Source organism: Rhinichthys klamathensis, unplaced genomic scaffold, assembly GCF_029890125.1.
Source record: "Rhinichthys klamathensis goyatoka isolate OS25496 unplaced genomic scaffold, OSU_Roscu_1.1 h1tg000028l_1, whole genome shotgun sequence".
NCBI lineage: Eukaryota > Metazoa > Chordata > Actinopteri > Cypriniformes > Leuciscidae > Rhinichthys > Rhinichthys klamathensis.
Window position 1 is genome coordinate 384,641 of NW_026606578.1, and position 26,375 is coordinate 411,015.

At 40.8% G+C, this 26,375-nt stretch overlaps 1 protein-coding gene across 1 annotated transcript; it reads right to left on the minus strand.

Moving 5' to 3' along the window:
• Positions 1-2,630: 2,630 nt before the first annotated feature.
• Positions 2,631-26,375, minus strand: abcg4a (ATP-binding cassette, sub-family G (WHITE), member 4a). Its single transcript, XM_056244759.1, has 14 exons — positions 26,147-26,375; positions 9,580-9,697; positions 9,325-9,457; positions 8,966-9,016; positions 8,695-8,840; positions 8,428-8,551; positions 8,185-8,299; positions 7,216-7,361; positions 7,021-7,119; positions 6,769-6,937; positions 6,469-6,569; positions 6,102-6,260; positions 4,727-4,845; positions 2,631-4,632 (listed from the first exon to the last, which is right to left on the minus strand). The coding sequence occupies exons 1-14, from the start codon at positions 26,373-26,375 to the stop codon at positions 4,407-4,409; spliced, it is 1,935 nt and encodes a 644-aa protein (XP_056100734.1). The 3' UTR covers positions 2,631-4,406.

The window sequence follows — 26,375 nt, forward strand, 5'->3', positions numbered from 1 at the left end:
ATACCAACCATTTAGATAATACATTGTTTACACAAAGTTTTATCTGTACCGGTTTTGATTGATAATAACACAATAGAATTTACACAATTTATGAAATTCAATATTTAAAGTAGGCATGAAAAATAAGTTGCAAGAGTCTTTTCTTCCCTATTGTGTGAAGTATATCTGTTTGAAATATCCTTCTCGAACAAGAAAAAATGTAGTGCGGGACTTAATTTTATCCATTGGGAAATGATTGTTGGATAGTTGTGGTTTGCTAATGCGTGATCTCAAACGATTGACAGGTTGTCCCATCCTCACGCCAGTAAACACATCATCAGAGAAGAGATGTCACTGCAAGAGGGAGGGGAAGTTTGATTTAAGATTACGAGAGCACATGAATTATATTTAAAAAAAAAAGATGTGCATGATAAATCATAATACTGCAATATTCCATTAAAAATAAGAATAATCCATTTGATTTCATGGTGACTTTAAGCAAGTCATCCAAGACAATAAACAAAATTCAGGATTAAAAATAATAAAATTAAAAAAATTATATACTGTAAGGGGATTTACAGTCAAAGACCCAGAAGCAGATATGATGAATGAAGACCCAGTGTCCGAATTATAAAGAATTGAAGAAAAGTTTTACTGAAGATATAGTGAGCAGTTTCATCAGCAGAAGTCAGCTTCAAGACTCACAAGGAGTTCGTAGTCCCCCCCACCCGTCCATCCACCCACCCCGTCCCCCCCGCCCGCTTACAATTACAAAGATCACAGCAATTATACCTTCACCAAGGTCTAAGCTACGTCCTTGCTTCAGGTTGAATGATTCTCATTGGCTAAGAAATAGATAAACTAAAGATAGTAATTTTTTCACACATATACAGATAGACCAAAGCATATTGATTATGCAGCTGACACACGGACCCTGACGTTAGGCACATCATGACCTTCCAGTCCGCAGATCTGCTGGGCACCAACATGTCCAGAACAACAACTCAGTCAATCTCCAATAATGCCAGTGGTTCCTTAACCTGTAACCAAAAAGACTAACACACACCGACACACAGCTTCTTCAAGGCTGAATTTGGCCAGGCTCTAACTATAACCATGCAGGGAAGTCCTCTCAAAACATCAAGATAATACGTTCTTTCTCTCAAGGAGAGCTACATTTTAGTCTAAATGAAAAGTAAGGCTTTAACTGAGAAATGGTCCCTTAAACTGTAGACTTCAATGACCCTTGTATGTTTTAACACATGTTGAAGACCTTTCTCAAACACAAAACGAGTCCCGATTTCATTTCTATAAGCCGGGCTAATTAAAGCAAGCACTGTTACTGCATTCAGATATCAAATACATTGAATACATGAGAAGAACATTTCAGTAATCACACTGGTAACTTCTATAACAAAGTAAAATCTCATAAGCCTAGAGTCATTCAACTCATGTGATGTTAAGAAGGAAAAATATTGATTAATACCTGGATTATAATTACTCATACATTGAAGCAGCAATGTAAACCAAAATCCAGCAATATCCAACCCCTTAAATACCGAAAATTAGAAATGTAGAGACAGAAATCATTAAGTGTAGGTAATATATAAATGCATTTATTATAATCATTTGAACATGGTTTAACACACATAACTTGCATTTCTGATGAGGCCAACACAATTATGCAGCAAGGAAGCTAACTGCAGTAACTCTTGTTCTCTGCACATCTGCTGTGCAAGCCAAAACCTTGCAGAATGTTTCGTACATAAAACTAAATCAACAGAAGTCCTTTTCAATATTTCTAAAATCAATTTGCACTTTACCTGCTTTTATTTTTTATTTTCTAATCTGAGAGGGAACTTTTTTTTATTTGTTAAGGCATGCATGCTGCGTAACAAAGAATGTGATTTTGCTTTTAAATAAAAACTATCGTAATTAAATATGAGTGTGTGATCTCATCCGGGTGTCTCTCAACATCCACAAACAGAAAAACATATTGACACATTCTAATGACACAGACACGCAAAATGATGATTTGTACACAATAGAGAATTGACACACAAGCACTGAAAATTGAATATTCAAGGATTAGGAAACATCACTCACTAGGCACAGAACAATACTATTGCTATTAGAAACAGGTATTATCCAACTCTCTACACTATGTCTGTGTACCATTAGAAGAAAGATTCTTGATGGTGAACATTTCCTTATTCTAAACCTCTCCAATGACTCTAAAGGAAATAGAACAGATACCACTTTGTCTAAGCGACTGCTGATTGGTTGGAGTCAAGCAATATTGAATTGTTGACTGTCGAGCAGCTAATAGTTTCATTGATCCCTTGCTCCGAAAGCATCCACGACCAAGTGCTGACCTAGTTTTCCCTGGGTATACCATATGGCAGAGAAGCAAAACTGATTTTAGAGCAGCAATTCTTCACTTGCAGAATGACCAAAAGATCATCTTTAAAGCTGTGTGCAATGTTACGGCGGACAGATTGTTCTAGAAAAAGAGCAATCGTACCTTACAGTACTATGTGTTAGAGAGAGTTAAATGCTACTGACATTCTGAGGGTCACCTTCCGGTCTCAAAACCTGTATATCACATTTTTACAACTCAGATGGCTCAAGTAGAGTCAACTTGCCAATGGCAACATTCTAAAACAAAAACAAGAGGTCCTAAAATTAACCCGCAGCAGATTATTCAAAAACTTGGGAGTATTTTCTGTATTACAACACATGTGCAACAAAAATTCCTCAGTCACAGCACCTTGTGTTTTGATTCCAAATTCATCATGCAGTTTCCAGTCACAACACTCCCTTTTCCAGAATTGCATGTCATATTTAAGGATATAAAAATAAAATTAACGAATGTCCAAAAAAGTTAATAAAACAACATCAAAAAAGTGCATACATGTATTTACAGTCTTGCTTAAAGCATAACACATATACTTTTCTTTGTGTATACTCAGATTATTAGTAGTCTTCATTATATAAGGAGACATAACACATAGCAGGACTCAAAAATATTCCATTGAGTCACTTGTTGTGAAGATGTTTGCATTGCGGTATTGAATAGCCTGGCTGTTAGGGGGGAGAAGCAGGGAAGAGGAAGTGTACATACAAGTGCAAAGAAGAGTCATAGATTAATCCATCCAGAAAAGCACATTGAAGATGGCATAAAGTGTTCATCCAGCATCTATATGATCGTGTCAACTATCTGCAAATGTCCTGATATCCTCAGCAGTGCAGATTAAGTGTCCAGGGAACAGTCGCAAAAGAAGCATAAAGAAACAGGCCAGCGAGTCCTATATAAACAGTAATGGATGTTCGTATAAGATGTTAAATATCAGTCATTAGGATTGCAAATGTTTTTCTGACATTTGATATGTCGTTCCTGGCTGAATGCGGTAAATTCAGTGGAGTTTTTTAAAATCTTTTTGGTCACTGTAGGGAGATTTTTATTGTACAAGTTCAAGGTTTGATCCCTCCTGATGAAAACGAGAGAGCAAAAGCCCACAAACTATAGTTTGTTTATCTCTCAGGATACCAAAGAGGCAGTTGTCAGATAATTCAAGGTAACGAGACAGATGGATGCTGACAAAATGCCGAAATGTTTCTCAAACAAGATTTCAGATCCCCTTCAGAAAAAAATGATAGGCAGTTCACATCAAGGGCACTTGCTTCAACATTCCTCAGAAGGTTGGATTTAGGTTGGCGTGGCTTTGCCCAGAATTGCCTTGGGAGATCATGAAAGTCTTTATGTTCAGCAGGTTGCAGAAGATATTTTCTCCTCAAGCTCAGTGTATTGTGGGAAGACAAAAATGGAATTGAAGATACGCTGGTTGGACGATTCTTATAGTCTAGGATATCCCGAACACCTCAGTCAGAGTTCTTGGTTCTGCTGCCTGCATGTCCTTAAGTGCCCGAAGCATGCATCGCACTCTCTTCCTAAACACATATTGATGATGTTCTTCAGCTTGGTCTGAATTTAAATGCATTAACAGTGAGATAATATGATAATCCTTCAATCTGGTATAAAGAGACTTGTTCACATGTTGGCTGTTGGCCAATGCACATGCTATTGGGAGCTGTCATGAGATTGTCAATGTAAATACATCCAATCCTGTCAACAGACTCATGCTTCAATGTTCAGTAACGGGTACATTTACAGTTAAACTGCATGGAATACATTCAAAAAATAAAAGTTAAAGTAAAAAACCTCCATATTAATTCACTATTCTATACTTAGAGAATTTAAAATACTTTTCAAGTAACAAAAACTGAGGATAAATGTTGCACTGCCAAAAAATGGCCCGTAATCAATGTGCATTGGTTTCTGCGTCCATTGCAAAAAGATTTTTATGTGCATTTATGAGTTTATGTGTATGTTAAATAAAATTTATGTCTGAAGAGGAGCTCCGGCCCTAACGCTCTGACTTGACTTTATACCGCAGAACAAGGTACGTGGCAAGTCTCAGAATTACGAAAAAGAGCCCCAGCACAATGAAGTCTACGTAGAGCTTAGCATCCTCCACATCCAGCAGCTGCAGCACCTCTTCTGGTTTCTGGAACTTACACACCACGCCGGGACACTCCAGCTCTGAGCGGTTCATGCCATAGATGGAGAGGATCACACCCTCAAAACCATACCTGCAGAGGAATAGATCAGTGTGTGGGTGTGATATTTTTGTGATAGGGGATGAATGTCTGTTTATGATTGTTATTGTTATGGTTCTTGACTGACCTGACGTACGACACATAGGAGCTCCATTGAAGGTATTTGGGGATGGTGTCAAAGTTGACAAAGAAGCCCGAGAACAGAAGAACTGGGATGGCAGAGACTGGACCTACAAATGTGGCAACCTGAAGATGTGAAAGAGGAAAATATAAAGAACAGTCAATGTAAAAGGGAATTTAACTGAATGCATTTTTAGGGCTGTCAAAGTTAACTAGTCAAGTTAAAATATTAATAAAATGTTATGTTCCGTTACTTGGTCTGCTCCCTGGTCGGTTCTCGTTAACGTTTACATTAAGTTTGGTGTAGTTATCTTTCTGCTAATAAAGTTTTTTTTAATCTTCGTCTTCAAGTCCTGCCTACACCACGCCCAGCCATAGCGTGACAGCAATATTGTTTAACAGATTTACTGAATTATTAGAGTATCATTGAGTGGTCTAAAGACTGTTTGGAATTATGAGAATAATCTTTAATCAGACAAATTACTTAATTTATGTTTGAAAACTCCTCTGTTAAAGTACATGTTGTGTATAAATGACATAGGATACAACACATATTTTTGTTGATATGTGCATGATATCATAACTGCCAGGCAATGACACTGACATAAAATTTAAATGTATTCAGGTATTAAATGTATTAAAATGATCATAGCAAAAATAAATGCATTACATTTTAGATTCACTGATGTACACTGCAGTTCAAAAGTCTGGGGTTAGTACATCTTTTAATGTTTTTGAAAAAAAGCCTTATGGTCACTGCATTCATTTGATTGAAAAAAAAAACAGAGATGTTGTGAAATATTGTTACAATTTAAAATAACTGTTTTCTATGTCAGTATATTTTAAAATGCAGTTTATTACTCCTGATGGCAAAGCAGAATTTCCAGCAGCAATTACTCCAGTCTTCTCCAGTGTCACATGATCCTTCAGAAATCTGTCTAATATGCTGAATGGATGCTCAATAAACATTTCTTATTATTATCAAAATTGAAAACAGTTGTGAAGATAAATATTTTTGTGGAAAACGTGATATATTTGTCTTAGTGGGGTGTCTCAAATTCATTAACATATACGTAGACCACAGCTCTTACAATAATAGTAACTTCATTAACATTTAAGGAGGTAAATTCATTAACATTCATTGTGACGCCGACGAACCCAAGGTGCTTTATATACTTGTCACTGCTACGCTGAAATAAACTTCTTCAAAATCTACATAATTTTTTCTTACACAATTTTAAAGTCTTCACTGTCACTTGTAGTGAGTTTAATGCATCCTTACAGAATAAAAATATTAATTTCCTTTAAAAAAAAAAAAATTACTGACCCCATACTTTTGAATGGTAGTGCATGTTACCACCACTAGTTTGACGTCCTCATACCTGCAGTGAGGTGGATGCCGCTCCAATGAGAAGCCCCAGAGACTGAGCCACTAAGGCAGTGGAGGTGGACAGCGCCATAAAGAGCAGATACCTTGCAGCCTCTGGAGGCTGCTTTGTCATCCAGTACACTATACTGCAGTACATTATCGGACAAATGACCTGGAAGAGTGAGAAGAAGCACTCATAAATTTTACCTGAGACATATGAACGATTCGAAAAGTGTGACAGACCCAGTAGGGCATTGATTGACATCCTCCCAACATTTAGAAATGTCTGTCCTCTCACATGCCAACTTCTCAAGCCCTTTGAATTAGTGGCTATGCTTTGATTTAACATGATCACATGAGAAAGATGTAAACAGAAGTACCTGAAATGGAATGTCAGCCATGGTCTTAGCCAGGTAATACGCCTTTAGACTGTACCAGTAATTAAGATGTTCCCTCATGAACACTGACATCTCCATTGGAACTGCAAGGAAAATTCATCATTGCATCAGCGTCTAATTTGATCCACTGATTCTGTAAGAACCATAACTCTCAATCAAGCCAATAAGAACGCTTCTAATTCATAACAAACCAAAAAGGATTTAGTAATCACTCAGATCAAATCTGTTTTCCATGCTCATAAAGAATTAAGCAAACACAACCAAACACACAGATTGCCTTACATGTAAGAACGGTGGGCATGAGTGCAGCAAACATGAGAAACAGCATGGAGAAGAACAAGAAGCCAGTGTTGTTGAACACTTTGCTGGCATCATTCCCAATGTTCAGGTACAGCAGACCAATCAGCACGCCGATACACAGGTGTGACATCACCCTCAGGTGGGTTAATACCTGAACACACACACAGAGACGTTGCTTTTGTTGTTGGATTTCTTTAACATCCACAGACAATAACAAGAGAGGATAATTCTTACCGTGTCCCTGCATATTGTGATGAAGGTTCTCTTGAAGAGGATGCAGAACTGTGTGAAGGTACTGGTGGCAAAAGTGTGTTTCTCAATGTAGCCTGAATCCTGGTCGAATCCACAATAACACAAGAGGTGAGCGGGTCAGAGACTGATAAAGAGACTGACAGATTTTGTGTGTGAGAGTGTGTGTTCATCGCTCACATTATAACACTGGGAGGGGCAGGATGTGGTGGGGTCATTCTTGTCAATGGAGTTCTTCTTGCTCTCATCTGAACACAGGCCTCCCTGAACAGCCTCGAAGAGCACAGGGTTCAGATCACCGTACTCTCCTGAGGCGACCTCGATTACTGCCAGCAGAAAGACAGCAGAATTCATACACATGCTGAGAGACTGACTGATAGGCAAGAGGAGCCGAAAACAATTATTAACTCTTTGAATACACTGGCATGATGCCTTCAGCAACTCAATCACACTGGATACAATATATACTGTAACTAATATTACAATAAATAAATAAATAAATAAATAAAACAATCAAAAACAAATAAAAGTAAATTAGGAGATACACTTTCGTTCAAAAGCTCTTATGCTCACCATTTCTGCATTTATTTGATCAAAAATATTACAGTAAAAACAGTAATATTGTAAAATATTATTTAAATTTAAAAGAACTGTTTTCTATTTTAATATATTTTAAAATGTCATTTCATGAGTTTTCATTAGCTGTTACTCTAGTCGTCAGTGTCACATGATCATTCAGAAATCATTCTAATATGATTTGCTGCACAAGAAACATTTCTTACCACTATCAATGTTAAATTGATTTAAAAAAAATGCAGGATTCCCTGACCAAACATATTGGCTTAAATCTTATTAATTTCTTATTAATATTCTTATTAAAATCTTATTAAATCTTATTAGGTGTGACATTTTTAAAGGGATAGTTCACCCAAAAATGAAAATGTTGCCATCAATGTTGTTTCTCTCTCTCTCTCTCTCTCTCTCTCTCTCTCTCTCTCTCTCTCTCTCTCTCTCTCTCTCTCTCTCTCTCTCTCTCTCTCTCTCTCTCTCTCTCTCTCTCTCTCTCACTCTCACTCTCTCACTCACTCTCTCTCTCACACACACACACACAAACACATACACACGCACATACACACACAGTAGACCTACTAAAGTCTGCAGGATTGTGGTATGTGGGGCAGTGGAGTCCAAGGTTTTTCAGGTAAGGGATAAGGTACGGTACCGTCCCCTTATATATACACTGACCTTGACTCAGGATATAAAGCTACACAGAAGAACAGACAGAGTATTGAAGAAGAACATGAACACATTAATATCCTCATACACTTCCAGTCCTTCAACCCAGAAACACATTTTTCACAATACGATATCATTTTAGAATACAGCAATGACCTTGTCAAACATTTCAAATAGTTTTGCACTGGGCTGGTGGATCGTACAGATAATGGTTCTTCCTCCCAAAGCTAGAGATTTCATCAAGGACACCACCTGGAAACAGGACGCGCTGTCTAGACCACTAACATACAGAGACAAACACACGTAAGTTTGGAAATATTAAACAGAAAGGTTTCGTAAAGGAGCAATATTAATGCATACATTGTATTTTAAAAGGATTATGGTTAAGAATAAAGCTGTGTGTAATACTAGAGCTCTGGGTACCTGGTGGGTTCATCAAAAAACATGACAGGAGGGTTGTTGACCAGCTCCAGAGCAATAGCCAACCGCTTACACTGGCCACCAGACAGGGAGATGGTGCGAGTTTGGGCGCACTCCTGCAGTCCTAATGCTGTGAGGATCTCATTCACCTGTCACACATTATATCATTAGTTATGCTAACACATAAACACAGTGTCACCATTCAGCTTCATAGTTTTGATCATTTTTCTAACATAACATAGGCTACTATCTTAGTGGTGCTGCAAAAGCTTACCAGTTCTTTTTTCACGTCCATATTTTCATTAAGTTTAAGGTTAGCAGAAACCTAAACAAAACAAAGAAAGATTACATTAAAACAGGGCTAATCTATAATCAACTATATAAAAAAACTCTATACGGATATAATTGAAGGTGTTTATGTACAAATAATTGTGCATAAAATAATTATTTGAATTGAAATTATTTTATTATTTGAGGAAAAGAGATTGGTTGCCAGGGACAATTTTTATATATACTGCTTAATGAAAATGATGCATATATTTGTCCACAGAATGCAGTGATTGACCAATCAGAATTAAGTATTCTAGAGCGCTTCTCATGCTCACACATGCAGACACACACAAAGGATCTCACCATCATTGCCTCTCGTGTTGTTAGGTTTGGCAGTAGCATGTCTTCTTGCATAATGTAACATGACATTTTTCGAAAGGTGCGGAGGTCACGGGGTCGCCCGTTCACCAGAATTTGTCCTTTCATGCCTGTCTCTCTGCAGGAAGATAGAGACATGGGACAGAAATCTTAATGAGACTAGAAAAAGAAAGGCTGGGAAGTGATAAACAGGAAATGAATTATGGAATATTCCTTCTATGTGCATAAATGCATGCCCACCTATAGCCGGCAAGAATGTTCATGAGAGTAGACTTGCCGGCCCCGGAGGGTCCCATGATTCCGATAAGCTCCCGACTGCAGAACTTTCCGGACAGACACTTCAGAAGGGCCTTAAATCCTGCACACAGCATTTTGGGTACATTGTGTTTATTCTGCTGAGAGTTACAGCTTGCCAAATTAAATGCATGACAGAGTTAGCTGGCATCAAACAAAAATAGGCTTGATTAAACATTGAATTATATGAATATACTGTATACAAAATCAAAACATGTGAACTCCAATGAAGTACTTTGTAATATTTAAAATATTAACCCTCAAGTAATGTCCAATAAAATTATTTAAACTAATGACAGAATAACAGTCACGATTTGAAACATCATCCAATTGTGCTGAAAAAGCAATGAAGTTCAATTCCTTCCACCTCATTCATTTGAATTTAAACATATTATGTGACATGATATAATAATGATTAATGCAATCACTTACATTACTAACCAGATATACCACAGACTGTTAAACATCATGAAAGGAACTTACATTTTTTTTAATTTACACTAAAACTGTTCAGGGTAACAAAAGAATGAACGAGATAAACAGTTGAAATTGCCTTTAGCTTGATGGATTTAAATTTAAATTCTTCCACAAAAATTAGACCCCCCATGTTAGTAGACTGAGTCATACCAGTGACTCTTATCTCTGCCTCAAGAGGGAGACAGAAACTTGTGCTGCTACTGCCACTCATTGTTAGCTTCTTGTTTATGTCAGTGGTCTTAAATCTTTTTGAAATAGCAAAAATTACATAGTATGCAAGTGTTGACTTGTAAGCCTAGCAACTTTAAGAAACATGCATTTTACATTTAAAGGTTTAGGGTCAGGAAGATAAAAAAAAGGAAAGAAAGAAAGAAATTAATACTTTTATTCACCAAGGATGCATTGATCAAAAGCGACAATAAAGACTTTTCGTTGCTACAAAAAAACTTTATTTTGAACTCTCTATTCATCAAAGAATCCTGAAAAAGAATGTATCACTGTTTCCACAAAATATATCAGAAATCTACAACACAACTGTTTTAAACACTGATAATAATAAATGTAATGTAATGAAGATTCCGCTTTGCAATATTTTTTATGTTTAAAATATTACAAATATATATATATATATATATATATTTATTTTTTTTGTGCAAAAAACTTTATTACATTATAAGTGAACCTCGAGGAACATATTAAAATAAAAATAAAAATCCATGTCATGACCCCTTTAATGCAAAAGAAAGAGTTCAGAATCTGTAACAGTGGTATCCAGACCCCCTTAGGACCACAGATGCCTCACTGAAGATCCCTGGTTTTATGTTATACGTTTTGTCTTCCCCCTTTATCTGTATGTCTCTCTATATTTCAGTCAGATCCTTGAGTCATTAGTTAAGTGCTCTGATTGCTCTCTTTCATTCCCTGAATTTCTCTCTCCTTCTCCGCATATCATGGAAAAATTTATGTACGATAAGTGACAGAATGGAGAAAGAGAAAGAGAAAGAGAGCGACATGGGCAACACCCTCACATCGACCTATAATTTCCTGTATGCTTCTCTGCATACCAATGATCTGATTCTGTGGCGTGCATGAGTATTAAATGCTAGCAACTCATCCACAAATGATATGCCCTGCATCCTGTTGTAACTAATAATTCATCTTTAGATTTTGCAACATGCTGAGGATGTGTAACCTGAGCATTAATCTGCTCATATATTTTTCTCCATCTCCAGCATGAGTTAAAAACAAACAGCACTGCGTGAGATCACTTACATGGGTCTGTGCTATAGAATAGGCTGAACTGGGATCAGCCTGAGAGCGCTCTTGGAAAGTTTAAACTCATTTAATCAATAGATGCATCTATGCAGTTTGTGGTTGTGTGCTGATAAGGAAGAAAGCATCAATCTGCTAGCGATATGGTCTTGTGTTAGAAACGTACAGCTCTACAGAGTGTTAGGAGGGTTCCTGAAAGGAAATTAAGACTAAAAGTCAGTATTTATATTCACAATCTAAATCTTTTTGCCTTAAAAAGTTTTACTCATTAAAATATTATTATATTTACATGGAGCAGGTTGCTTTGGACGGAGCCCAACACATGACATACAGGAAAAAAATTATATTGTGGCCATGTTTCAACATCTTTGCCATGTTGTACTATTTCATTCACTTGTTTTAATAGTTAAATAGTAGTTAAATCAATTTAATGAAAATAATGGAACGAATTAGTACAACATGGCCATGATTTACCTAAAATGAGGAAACAAATTATAATTATGAATAATTTGCTCATATAGGCAAACACGATTTTGTGGAAGGGCTATGAGAGCTAAAAATTTAAATACTGAATGAACTGTGCAATGACAGAATACTTATAGTTCTCTAATTGAGGTCTGGTAGAATACATTTACATGATTTCAAGTTCAAAAACAACTTTTTTTCCCCTCTTACTACATTGCTGCAGCACCCTTTTTTCACCTTCTGCCTGAAACGCTCTGTTTTAGTTCATGTCTCTTTAAAGCCTGCCTTTTCAAAAGGTCCAGTCTGTGCTCTGATTGGTCATCTGGCCCAGTCTGTTGGTCAAACGCTTATAGAGTGTGTCAGAAATGTAACACCCTTTAACATAATCAAGTTTCTGCTCCGGAGGCTTTGTGAGCAGCTAAAACCTGTATGGTAACAATGGTGTCGGTAAAGTCCATTCCAGCCGTACAGAGAAAAAAACAGTATTTCCTCGACATAGCAAATTCACTCACCCTGTTCTTTGAGGGCGGACCAAAGCAGCCAGTAGGCATTATGCAAATGTATAGTCAAAGAATGTGTAGTCAGAAATAATGGCAGGACTACAAACAATGCATTTTTAGACAAGTATTTTCTGTTGGAGAAATTAACTCCCTTTACTGTGGACTTTGTGCTTTGTACCTCTGCAGATTGTTTGTATGCACAAACAGCTATATCACACACTGAAAAAAAATGTTTTTAAAAAGCATAACAGGTGCCTTTTAAGATTAACACCCTCAAGCAAGAGCACAAAATCTAATTTCCCTTTCGAACGGTCACTTCGTATTGCGTAGCTATACGCAGTGGGGGAAACTCCTTTTCCTCGATTTACTGAAGCCTATATGTAAAACGCATTTGCAGCTGCACAGCTAGCACACTGAGCGTCTGACACGCTCATAGGCTGTGCTGCAGCAACTGCACATGCGCCTGCGCCCAATGGCGCAGGCGACTCTGACGCGCGACCAATGAGCTAGCCCAACGTCAGAGCCCGCCGAGGGGGCGTGGCCCAGCCTATATAGACCCCCGAATTCGCCATTATAGCAGATTTTACTCCTTCAGCGACAGTACACATGTCCCTGAGCTTTTTACTGTGTATTCGCCGTCGAACAAGCCTTTCAGCCTGAGCGAGCTTCTCTTCAGCAGACTTCGCCTGCACGTCGATTGTCTCCTGACGCCGTCTCACCTGTGGCTATCCGGCGACATCCTATATCCTTTGCAAAATTATATTGTGTTCTTTTCAGTATGCCTCGTTCATCCTGCGCCACGTGCGGAGGCCGTCTGCACGAGGCAGACCAGCACACGAGCTGCATTTCCTGCCTGGGTGTCGACCACGCAGAGAATGCTCTCGCTGCCGGCGGATGTGCGGCCTGCGACAGCATGCCTATCTCCGTGCTGCGCAATCGGCTAGCTCTCTCTCGGGACGGCGATGCCGCTTCAACCACGCTTTCCATTCCGAGGAAGAAGAAGCGTCGCAGCCAACGGCAACCGGAGGGTATGGAGATTTGTGAACGCACGCCGGCCGCGTCCCCGCGTGCTTCACTTTCTCCGACTCAAACGCCATCACCGGTCCTGTTCGCAGGAGACCAGCGCCCAACCAGCGGACCCGGAGACCTCGAGCTCGAGTGGGCCTCGCCCGAGGAGCCGCCTCGTAGTCGGCTGGATGGATGGTTTCTGGAGGGGCGCCAGCAGGCCCCGCGTCACAAACCGGCGCCATTTTTCCCCGAGGTCCACGAGGAGCTAACCAAGGCCTGGCGCACTCCATACTCAGCACGTGTGGGATCTGCAGTTTCCGCGACGCTCTCCTCCGTGGATGGCGCAGCGGAAAAGGGTTATGAGTCTTTGCCGCCCCTTGAAGAGGCCGTGGCAGCTCATCTTTGCCCGAACACTGCAGCTAGCTGGCGAGCTAGAGCCGCTCATCCCAACAAACCCTGCCGTAACACCTCAGCCCTCGCTGGACGCGCGTACTCCACCTCCGGTCAGGCTGCATCGGCCCTGCACACGATGGCCGTGTTGCAGGTCTACCAGGCCAAACTCCTCCGGTCCATGGACGAGGCCGGTCCGGACCCGGAGACCTTTCGGGACCTGAGGAGTGCCACTGACTTAGCGCTGCATGCTACTAAGGCTACAGCACAGGCCATCGGAAGAAACATGGCGAGCTTGGTCATGCTCGAGCGCCATCTTTGGCTTAACCTCACCGAGATCAAGGAGGCCGACAGAACGAGGTTTCTCGACGCCCCGGTGTCCAGCTCCGGTCTCTTCGGCCCGGTGGTGAAGGGATTCTCGGAAAGGTACACAGAGGCACAGAAAGCGTCCCAGGCCATGCGACACTTCTTGCCGAAACGTTCGAGCTCCGCGACCAGCAAGCCCAAGCCGCCGCCTTCGCCTCATCCAGCCAAGCCGGTGAAACAGGCCTCTCAGCCCCGCCCTGCGGCTGATGGCCAACGCCAGTCAAGGCCCGCGAAGCGCTACCCGCTCCCCAGGCGTCAAGGCCCTCGACCCAGCGCCGTGGCCGACCAGGTGCCTCCGAAGTCGTCCTAGCACGGAGGGGAAAGAGAGAGGGCTCGTGTCTCGCGCTAGCCGGACCACCCTCGAAAAAAACAGCAAAACTTCCCACAGCTCCCTGTTCAGTTCAGGCGGCTGGGGATTTTATTATTGTAAACAGGCCCGCAGCAGTGAGCGCATCTTCACGGCCGTTTTCACGGCGACCCAAATAAAGCACAAAAAGAGCATGTTTCACAATCACAACACACGGGTTCACGCTCCCCCTTCACTAGGCGGCCCCCGCCCTGTTGTAACACTGACTTCCCCCCGGGCAAAAGCCTATACAGTCAGTCAAACACTCAGTATGTGCACAAATCACATTATAAGGGTATCAGGTCCCCCTATGTTAGGCGGTCCCCCCCATTCAGTGTGTCACGCCCTAGCCACACGGGTGATGGCCTGGCAAGCCATCCCTGGTGTGTCGAGTTGGGTCATAAACACTATAAAGCGAGGCTACTTGCTCCAATTCGCTCGCAGACCCCCGAAATTCCAGGCGGTTATCGAGACATCGGTGAGAAGCGGCGTGGATGACGTGCTTCGCACCGAAGTTCAGGAATTATTAGCAAAAGGAGCGATAGAGTCAGTCCCTCCCGCGCTAATGTATTCGGGGTTTTACAGCCGCTATTTTCTAATTCCAAAGAAAGACGGCGGGCTCAGACCCATACTAGATCTGAGGCGTTTGAACAGGGCTCTCATGAGACGGCCTTTCAGAATGTTAACACTCAAACAAATTCTCGCGCAAGTTCGCCCGGGGGATTGGTTTGTTTCAATGGATCTGAAAGATGCATACTTTCATATTCAGATCGACCCTCGTCACAGGCCATTTTTGAGATTCGCCTTCGAGGGGAGGGCATATCAATGCACCGTTCTGCCGTTCGGTCTGGCTCTGGCACCCCGTACATTCACGAAATGTATGGATGCAGCGCTCTCCCCGCTGAAAAGCCAGGGAGTGCATGTGCTGAATTATCTCGACGACTGGCTGGTGCTAGCGCAGTCGAGAGACGAACTAATAGTTCACAGGGATTTGATTCTCGGCCATTTAAAATGCCTGGGTCTCACAATCAATGTTGCCAAAAGCGAACTGAACCCCAGCCAGACTGTGGTCTTTCTGGGCATGGTTTTAGACTCGGTGACAATGAAAGCGCGGCTCACTCAAGAGCGCGCGCTCTCTGTGCAGACACTGGCAGCCGCATTCAGGGCGCGCGAGCGCGCGCCTCTGAAGAGGTTTCAGAAACTGCTTGGTCTAATGGCAGCCGCATCATCAGTACTCCACATGGGATTACTGCGCATGCGCCCGCTGCAGCACTGGCTGAAACGCCGTGTGCCAACCCATGCATGGCAGTCAGGCAGCCTGCGCATTATGGTGAATCACGTGTTTTTAAGAACACTGATTCCCTGGCGGGCTCAGGACTGGTACCGCAAGGGGGTGACCATGGGGATAGTTTCCAGGAGGAAGGTGGTTTTTACAGACGCATCCAACATGGGTTGGGGAGCGCTGCACGAGGGCAAGCCTGCCTCCGGCCTCTGGTCGAGCACGGAGCAGAGCTTACATATCAACTGTCTGGAAATGAAAGCAGTTGGTTTGGCCCTGGAAGCTTTTCTGTTAAAACCTCAGGGGTCACCACGTCCTGGTCCGTACAGACAACGTGTCTGTGGTGGCCTACATAAATCGCCAGGGCGGCATCAGGTCAGGCAACCTGTATGCTATGGCGAGGGACCTCCTCATGTGGGCACAGGCCAATCTGAGCTCTCTGGGAGCAGCGCATGTCCCGGGCGTCCAGAATGTGGGCGCGGATATGCTCTCAAGGGGCAACACTCCCCTAGGCGAGTGGTCCCTGAACCCTCAGACGGTCAGTCTAATATGGGAGATGTTCGGCGAGGCCGAAGTCGACCTTTTCGCCTCGAGAGCCAACACCCACTGCAGGGTGTTCTTCTCGAAAAACAGGGACGCGCTGGCTCAGCTCTGGCCCAGCCGCCCCCTTTACGCTTTTTCCCCCGTCTCGATGATCCCACAAGTTATCGAGCGGATCAGGGAGAGCGGATGCCCAGTCCTTCTGGTGGCTCCTCTCTGGAAATCCAGACCATGGTTTCCGGAACTGGTTCAGTTGTCAGACACGACCCCCTGGCCTGTTCCGATGAGGAAGGATCTCCTCACACAGGCCAACGGAACGATATGGCATCCCCGACCCGATTTATGGGCCCTCCATGTGTGGCCCCTAAACGGGTACCCGGGGACCTTCCTGACAGGGTCTTAAGCACTATCTCTGAAGCAAGGGCCCCGTCTACTCGGCGCCTTTATGCTTTAAAGTGGTCGGGTTTTTCCAGCTGGTGCTCGAGAAATCGTATTGACCCAGAGTCATGTGAGGTTTCGGTGGTGCTCTCCTTCCTGCAGGAGCTACTGGACGCGGGCCGCACCCCGTCCACGCTCAAAGTGTACGTGGCAGCCATCGCAGCGCATCATGCTCTGGTGGCTGGCCAATCACTAGGAAGGAATGACCTGGTGGTAAAGTTTCTGAAAGGTGCTAGGAGGATTAACCCCTCCAGGCCCCCTTCGGTGCCGCCTTGGGACCTCTCCACGGTCCGTAGGGCCCTGAGGGGACCACCTTTTGAGCCGCTCCAGTCGGTTGATCTAAAACCACTTTCGCTAAAGCTCTCCTGTTGGCATTGGCATCTATCAAGCGAGTGGGAGATCTGCAGGCCCTCTCTGTGAGTCCTGCATGTTTGGAGTTTGGATCGGATGACTCCAGAGTCATTCTCAAACCCAGGCATGGTTACGTACCCAAGGTGCTCTCAACGCCGTTTAGAGCACAAGTTATTACGCTGTTAGCCCTTCCCCCTTCTGCCGAGGATGGGGAGGTTAATCTTCTCTGCCCTGTCAGGGCGTTGAGAATCTATCTGGAGCGTTCTGCGTCTTTTAGACAATCAGAACAGCTGTTTGTCTGCTTTGGTGGCCGATCTAAGGGTGATCCAGTCACTAAGCAAAGACTGTCTAGATGGATAGTGGATGCCATTTCTTTGGCCTACGCCTCAGTGGGTCAGGTTTGCCCCATAGGTGTCAAGGCCCATTCGACCAGAGGTATGGCCTCGTCGTGGGCTTGGTCATCTGGTTTTCCCATTCAAGATATTTGTGATGCGGCCGGCTGGTCCTCGCCTTCCACATTTATGAAGTTCTATAATATGGAGGTACCTTCCCTGCAGGCGAAGGTGCTTTCGGTATGATTGAGACCTGACAGTGGCTGGTCTTGTCTACAAAAATTACTGTGCATAATCACATACATATTTATATAAACCCGCTTCGGCCGGTAATAAAGTTATACTAATAATCCCGACGGTGTCTGGTTTTGTTAGTATATTCTGTTAGTTGTTACTGACTTTATATTTATTATTCAGACCCGACTGTGTCTGGTCTGTTATATATATACGTATATGCATATGTTATTGGGTTCTGGCTTGTTCTGTTAGCTCAGGGGTCCTGAGTTGCAGTGCAACCAGTTACTCAGGGTGCGGCGTTTTGCATGGCATCCCCACTACGTATAGCTACGCAATATGAAGTGACCGTTCGAAAGGGAACTACTCGGTTACTATTGTAACCTCAGTTCCCTGAGAGAGGGAACGAGTATTGCGTAGCCGGCCGCACTATGGTAACTGGTGAAGTTGTCGCTTCAGTCGTATAAACCTGCTATAATGGCGAATTCGGGGGTCTATATAGGCTGGGCCACGCCCCCTCGGCGGGCTCTGACGTTGGGCTAGCTCATTGGTCGCGCGTCAGAGTCTACTGCGCCATTGGATGTGCAGTTGCTGCAGCACAGCCTATGAGCGTGTCAGACGCTCAGTGCGCTAGCTGTGCAGCTGCAAATGCGTTTTACATATAGGCTTCAGTAAATCGAGGAAAAGGAGTTTCCCCCACTGCGTATAGCTACGCAATACTCGTTCCCTCTCTCAGGGAACTGAGGTTAAGATAGTAACCGAGTAGATTCTGCATTAGAACAAGCTAGCAAACAGTTATAAGGTGGAAAAACGATATGTTGAATTCAAATTGAATTAAATATCTGGTGCGCATTACAAGAATGTCTTTGGGTTAATTAGCTGCTATTTAAGCAGAGACAGACCCCTCACTGTAAGAAATATGACTGTGAAATTCATAGTAATTAACTGGCAGCAAGTGACAAGTAACTTACTGTAAAATAAAAGCACAGTTATTAACTAGCAAGCTATTGACAAGTAACTTACTGTATAAGAAAAGCACAGTTATTAACTGGCAGCTATTGACAAGTAACTTACTGTATAAGAAATAACCGTATTTTTGCTGTTTTCATTTACAGTAGCAACAGTGTTACTGTAAAGTAAAACACACTAATTTGAAAGAACTGCTTTTTTAACGGTAATAGTGTTTAAGCATGGAAGAACCATCACTGTTTCTCATTTTGCTGCTGTAGGACATTGTTAAACACATGTAATGGGCACATACTAGTGGTTACATTTGTGATTACTTATGTTTATTCAAACTAATAACTGTCTAATATCATAGTACCACAACCCAAAGTGTAATCTGTCCCTCTGCCCCTCTCTATTTGTGACGTTATAGGCAAGATCATCTTGGATGCTGCACACTGGTGGTGGTTGATATGATTGTAAAGCACTTTGGGTGTACAGTATACATATGAAAGCGCAAAATAAATGCCTCATTCGTTCATTTATTCATTCAAGACTCAGAGGTATATTTTATATAAGCTAACAGGCCAAGTAAATATCAGAGCACTGGCTAACTGTAGCCTCAGCTTGTTCCTCTCGCACAGAGCTGCTGTTAGCATTAGCATGACTGATAAACAGCAGGGCAAGCTATGTACTGACTCTCCCCCAGAGACATAATACTTAGTCCTGAGTTGGTTTGCGTGGGCAGGAGGGCATAAATACTGACTGATGAATCAGTTTTCTTGGCCAGCATTAATTTTGACCAACAATTTGCGTAAGTATACGTCAATTTGCCTCATGCAATGCAGTATTGCAGCTTTACAGCAATACTGAAGCTGGTCACTGGAAGTGTTAAGTATTTCCTGATAACACTTTAAATCATGGTGCTATGATCATTAGACAGTAATTCATAAACATAAATAATCATAAACATAAACACGACTATGTTCCCATGACATAATGTACCACAGTCAAAAGTTGTCATTCAAGTGAATGTGGGGTTGGTTCAAACTTTTGGCTTGTACTGTCCATGTTCTACAGCAGCAACATTAGAAAGAAAAAAACAGTTAAATAACACGGTTAAATAACACTGAATTGTTAAAAAACTGAATTGATAAAATGACATGAAAACATAATTCAGATATACAATATAATTGTAATGTATTCTGTTTTGGTTTGGTTCTGTTCATTTGCCCTGTCATTATTTGTTGATTTTTTTTTACCTTGAAATCACATACTTCCCTACTATATAGTAGGCGAAAAACAGTGACAAAATAAGTATGTCTGAATTCACAGTACTCATAAAAGAGTAGGCAAAAAGGACCCGGATGACCTACTTTTGAAGTGTGCATACGATGGACATTTTACAATCCCACCATGAGGCCACGGGAGAGGATTTGTGAATGTCATTGAAGCGACATAACTGACGCTGGTAGGTCATGTGATAAGGGCAACATGGTGAATGTAGTATTTCTGGATTACATTCACTACACACTCATACTTTATAGAACCTCAAATGCACTGTAGAACACACAATAATCAATTATGTAATTGATTATACAATTAGTGATATATATTTTAAAGAATGTTAAACTTGATAATCAAAAAGTTGACGGTAGCCATTGACTTCCATAATGGGGAAAAAAATACTATGGAAGTCAATGGCTACCGTCAACTGTTTGATTACAGTACTTTATTCATTACTGCAATTTTTGACTGAATACACAGTATTCTACTGTGAACTTGTATACAATAATTTCCTGTGCACAAATACAGTAAATTACTGTAGATTTCACATGTGTTTTTTACAGTGCTGAAGATGTAGTATATTCACAGAGCAGATTTGTGACTATTGTGCATTACTCATAACTCTAACTTTACCACGGGGCTTATTTGCATTTGCACTAGTATTGTATAACATATAGAGCAGCCATGTACTGTATGCTAGTTCCCACAGGTTCAGATCAAAGCAACCATCCAAAATTCAGAATGTTTATGACTCGACACGTTCTAAAAGCAGCGAGAGAGGAGGAACAGAACAAGGGATAAGAAATTGCAGGAAGATAAGAGAAGATAAAACATGACAGGTGAACAGGAGTCCAGAGGAAAAGACAAAGTGGAGAGAGAGGGGCCAGTAATACAAGCAAAAACAACAGAGACCGATCAATAAAGATGAGAGGCTAGGAGAGGGAAGAGGCAGTATGACATCTAGGAGAGTTAAATGGCAGGAAAGCCACATAGCTTCTATCAATCAGAAACAAAACCATCAGCCTGCACATAATTAATCTATTCGCTCTGCCTTTACTCACATACATTATCATTCAAGGCTAAGGGCAGTACTTATAGAGGAAAAATTCTGTATGACCTTCACAATGAAATTCCACATGGACTGCACAACAATGAAAAGGTGAGAAAAACAACAAGGTAAACCTGGATCAACATGTATCTAGCATGCAAGCAAATACATTTCCCTTTGCAGTATTTTTAAAATTTACCAGTTTGAAAATGCATAATGCATAAACATTTCTGAATTTCAAAGCATATAAATGTCCATGCCGGCTGTGGCTGTTTTATACTGTCTGGTTGGATTAATTTGCTCAAAGGTGACAGTAAGGACTTTTACAATGTTACAAAAAATGACTATTTTTAAATTAATGAACTTTATTGAAAGTTTTGAACTTTCTATTCATCAAAGAATCCTGAATTAAAAATAATCACAGTTTAGTTAAAAATATTAAGCTACACAACTGTTTTCAACATAGATAATAATAATAATAATAAATGTTTCTTAAGCACCAAATAAGCATATTATTATGATGGATCTGAAGGATCACATGACACTAAAGACTGAAGTAATAGTTGCTGAATTTTTTTTTTTTTTTTTTTTTTTTTTTGCCATTACAAGAATAAATTATATTTTATACATAACCTCTAAGGGACATGGTGGTGGAAAAAATATTAAATGGGAGAAAACATTTAGTTTTTCCTCTCATCTCCCATATTTTTTTCATCAACATGCTCCATAAATTTAAAATGCTCCGTAATTTTAAGATATATTAAAATAGAAAGGTTACTTTAAAATGTAATAATATTTCACAAAAACAAATTTGTTTTATAAAGTCACATAGACTGTAAATACAGTTGTTGAGCAATATTATCTCATTTCCAAGATTATTTGAAATGGATGGATAAGGTTATGAAATTTTCTAAGACCTAAATATTTTTCAGTAAATGATACATCTGAAACTGCTGATACAGAAATTGCACATGAAAGAGCTTGCTTCTCAACAGATGGAACAACAGAGGTATTGTATAATGAGGTATGAGGTAATAATGAAAGAATGGCATACTAATGTATGGGGTGCTAATTCAGAAAAAAACATAATGAGGCACACCATTCAAACATATAAGAAACATAGTCTCAGGACAGGAGAGACCGGCTATCAATGTCATAGAGATCACCACTCTATGATTCACATGTGTGCAGGAGACCTTATGATACATCTGTCGTGCACATGTGCTTGGTTTGTGCCGTGTGTGTGTGTGTGTGTGTGTGTGTGTGTGTGTGTGTGTGTGTGTGTGTGTGTGTGTGTGTGTGTGTGTGTGTGTGTGTGTGTGTGTGTGTGTGTGTGTGTGTGTGTGTGTGTGTGTGTGTGTGTGCGTGTGTGTGTGGGTGGAGCTCAGCATGCTGGAGGACATGAAGCTATAGGAGCTGCTGTGTGTGCAAAAGCCATCATGCAGCATTAACACAGCACTGCAACCACTCCATGAGGATTACTGGCTAAAATACATGGAGCATAGAACGAGGGAGAAAGACATATGATTTATTATAAATCAATAAATGGGTGCTGCTTTTTTGGGACATTACTTTACTTGACATCAGGGCCGGCTCTAGCCCTTTGGTTGCCCTAGGCGAGATTGAGTTTTGCGCCCCCCAAGTTTTAGTCTCTCCAAAACTTCAACAAGCAAATTATGACTTCAACTGTATAATAAATTGTTCATACAAATGCTACAAAGAACGTTCAATGATATTTCTATCATCCTACATAGTTGCATTGTACAAATACATTTTGTCTGACCATGTAACTTGTATTATATTACATTTACTACCACCACTACTATTATTACTAATCTATTAGGCTGCTACAAGGCTAAGGGGGTTTTGGGGGTATGCCCCCCGTAAGAAAATTTTGTGCATTTTAATGGCAAATTCATCAATCTGGTGCACTTTGAGAGTTCAAAATTAAAAGCTCCAACCCTTATTCAGTGTGCAAATTGAACAAAGACAAATTCAAACCTCTTTTAGTTACAGTGTCTGTCTACATTACACTACTACATAATAATAGTTATAATATTAATCCCATGTCAGTAATAGCCATAAGCTATTGTAAAACAAATGCACTGAAAAATAAAGGAAACTTTCATAATTAATTTTGTTACTTGGAAGTAACCCAGCGCCGCCAATTAAACAAAACAAAACGAATGGGCCGATGTACGAGTTTTATGGGCCACTAAGACAAAATAAATAAATAATAAAAGTATGATGTATCGGCCCAAAAAGCACGTGGAATCTCTACCATCCTGGGGGAAAAGAATTCGCTCCCGGTTAGTCCCGATGGCCATGCCTGTGCTGTGCACAATACTAAGTAAAAAAAAATCGTTTGACACCTAAATGGCTGAGATGAGAAGACTTACCTCTATACTGGGCTTTCTTTTTATCTTGTTGCTTTCTCCGTTTTCGTCCCTGTGCATCAGAGGGTTTCGATCAACGCGCCAGCAGCTGAGCACTTGCCTAACGTAACATAACGTAACCCCCCCCCCCGTTTGGAAACTAACGACAATAAACGTGTGGCTGAGGGGGCGCATGTTTAATAAACGTGTTTTTGTTTTTTTTGTTTCGCTTGTCATTCTAATTCTGTGATTAATGGGAAGTAGGCCAAGGGCGAGATTAGAGGGCGCCCGCGCGCCGCGACCCCAACACATTTGTCGCCCTAGGCAACCGCCTAGTTCGCCTATAGCAATCGCCGGCCCTGCTTGACATTACCTCCCCTACACCTACTCCAAATCCTGCCCATTAAACACTATATTCCCACTATTAAATACCTGTTAGGCACTTTATTACTACTTTTTGCATATTTTCGTAATTTTTATTTAAAATAAAGGCCTCTACGAGCTAATGTGCGATGGGAAAAGGGAGAAGAATGAATTCGGTCAAAGTTTATGCAACCCGCCTTACTCTCCATGCTACTCTGTCATCAGTGAGATATCATTTGTCATTTTGTCTGGCTCAATCAGACAATGGTGGGTGGAGTTAGTGTAAATAGCTTCTGCCAACAATGCGGGCTATTTGCATTGGTGTAAACTCCGCACACATAAATTATATACATTTAATAAGCTATTTTTGTATACATATAGTATATATTAAATAAAATCGACTTATTCCTTTTGAGTAATTGTGCAATGATGTCATCATTTTTTTTGTAAAGCATATGTCTAAAGCATACCTATGTATGAATTATATTTAAATTATAAAATTGTGTGTGTGTGTGTATATATACACTACCGTTCAAAAATTTGGGGTCGGTACGATTTTAAATACTTTTAAAAGAATTCTCTTCTGCTAACCATGGCTGCGCTTATTTGATTAAAAATACAACAAAAATCAGTTATAGTATTAAATATTATTCCAGTGTAAATCAGCTGTTTTCTGTGTGAATATATAGTAAAGTGGTGTAATTTATTCCTGTGATCAAAGCTGAATTTTCAGCATCACCAGTGTCAGTGTCTTCAGTGTCAAATGATCCTTCACAAATCAGTATAATATGAGCATTTGATGCTCAAGAAACATTTATTATTATTATCAATGTTGAAACAGTTGTTGGTCTGTCAGTTGTACAGTTTTTTTTTTTTTTTTTAGGATTCTTTGATGAATAGGAAGTTCAAAAGACTTTTGTAACATTATAAATGTCTTTACTGTCACTTTCGATCAAATTAATTATTCCTTGATAAATAAAAGTATTGATTTCTTTCCTCCAAAAAATAAAAATAAAATTCTCACTGACCCCAAACTTTTGAACGGTAGTGTATATATATATATATATTAAACAAAATCTACTTATTATATACTACTTAATGCACTCAACATGTTTCGAGGAAGTTTCATAAAGATGAAATGAGAGTACAGTGAAAATATACCATGATATAAAGATAAAATGCCCAGTCCAGTGAAGCACATACACCCAAAGCTCAAACTAACAATTTCTATTAGTTTAAGAGCATTTAAGCACAAAACAATTCTCTTTTGATCTAAGCTCTCCATATACCTTCTTAAGACTAGTTTTATCTCTTATCTTATCTCACGAGAATGTCAGATAAACCTATCCAGTCTCATATGTCCATCAAAAACCAGCCTATGCTGCAGAGCAAAAAAAAAAAAAAAACCAAGTACAATGAATCATTGCAACCAGATTTAAAAAAAATGGGTGGTGTAGAAGAAGATTGTCCTTATCAATAAAGTGTGTGTGAGCATTCACGTGTGTGGGCTGAGCTCATCCCGGGCAGGTTTAGCTAGGTTATGCAGCAGACAGCTGAGCAGTGTGCCGTCTAGGGAAGTGAATTATTTACTATATCTAAAGTCTGCTGAGAACAGCACTCCAGAGCCCAGGACACAGGGCGGAGTGTGTGTGAGGGGCTAATAGTATTACGTCCATGTATATGTGTGTTTGTGTGTCGTGAGTTTGGAGTGATAAGGGATTATGTATAGCTATTCTGTCCATATCACAAAACAAACCCCAACTGGGTCATCATGACACCGATGCACCAACTCACCAAGTAAATAAGACGACATGAAAAAATGTATTTATTTGTATGATCTTGCCAGTACATTAGATAAAAGCTTCCGCTAAAAAAAATCCTTTTCATTTTTACTACAGTTGATTACTGAGACACAAGATGGCACAAGTTCGAAAGAGTTTGAATCTGCTGTGTGAAAGTAGGTTTCAGTTCTAGGATGAGGTGATGTTGGCATGGATGATGGAGATCTGACAACAGCGATCGACCAATCAGATTTGAGAATTCCAGAAACCATGTAATAAATTTAATTTATTAGCAGTATCTTGAGTTCAGACACAATAAATGTTTAGCACAAGAAAACCAGACAAATAAGTTGTTCATGTCAGCACAGTTTTACGATTGGTTTGTTGCATGATTACAGTTTCTTGGCTAATATTATTATATCTGTGAATATGTGTGTAGCTTATCATATCTGGAAAGTTTGTCATTGATTGGAAGAGATAAACGCAGTAAATCACATGATCACTTTTGTACTCATGGGCAATAAAAGGAAAATAACTGTCAGCGTCTTGATTTCGGACACAATAAAAAAAATCTCAAAGGTAAAATATGTAACCCACTAATGCTACCTGAAAAACATACTATAATCACTCATTTGTAGTTATTTTTATCCAAGTTTAAGCTTCATCTTACAGTAATCACCACCACATAAGCTTAATCTTGAAGATTCATGCAATACCTCGCCTCCTCCAACAGGGGCCCTCACGGATGGTGTAGGAAAGCTCTGTAAACTCCAAGTCGACTGCTGAACGCCGAGGCAGGTGAGAAAACCTCTGTGCCTCAGTGATATGGTTCTCCACCTTCTTCAGGTGGGTCAGCATGGCAGCATCTTGAGGGGCTCCTCCCGCACGCTTAGTCTCCTCCATGGGAATGGAAACTGACCCCGGCTCTGAGGACTTCGCAGCCAT

Coding starts and splice junctions, on each gene's coding strand:
- abcg4a (XM_056244759.1), bottom strand. CDS start 26,375: ATGGCTGCGAAGTCCTCAGAGCCGGGGTCAGTTTCCATTCCCATGGAG. Junction 8,300..8,427: donor TATTTGAAATGTTTGACAAG/GTCATTGCTGTA, acceptor TCTTCTGTGTAG/CTTTATATCCTGAGTCAAGG. Junction 7,362..8,184: donor CCACAATCCTGCAGACTTTA/GTAGGTCTACTG, acceptor TTCTGCTGGCAG/TAATCGAGGTCGCCTCAGGA.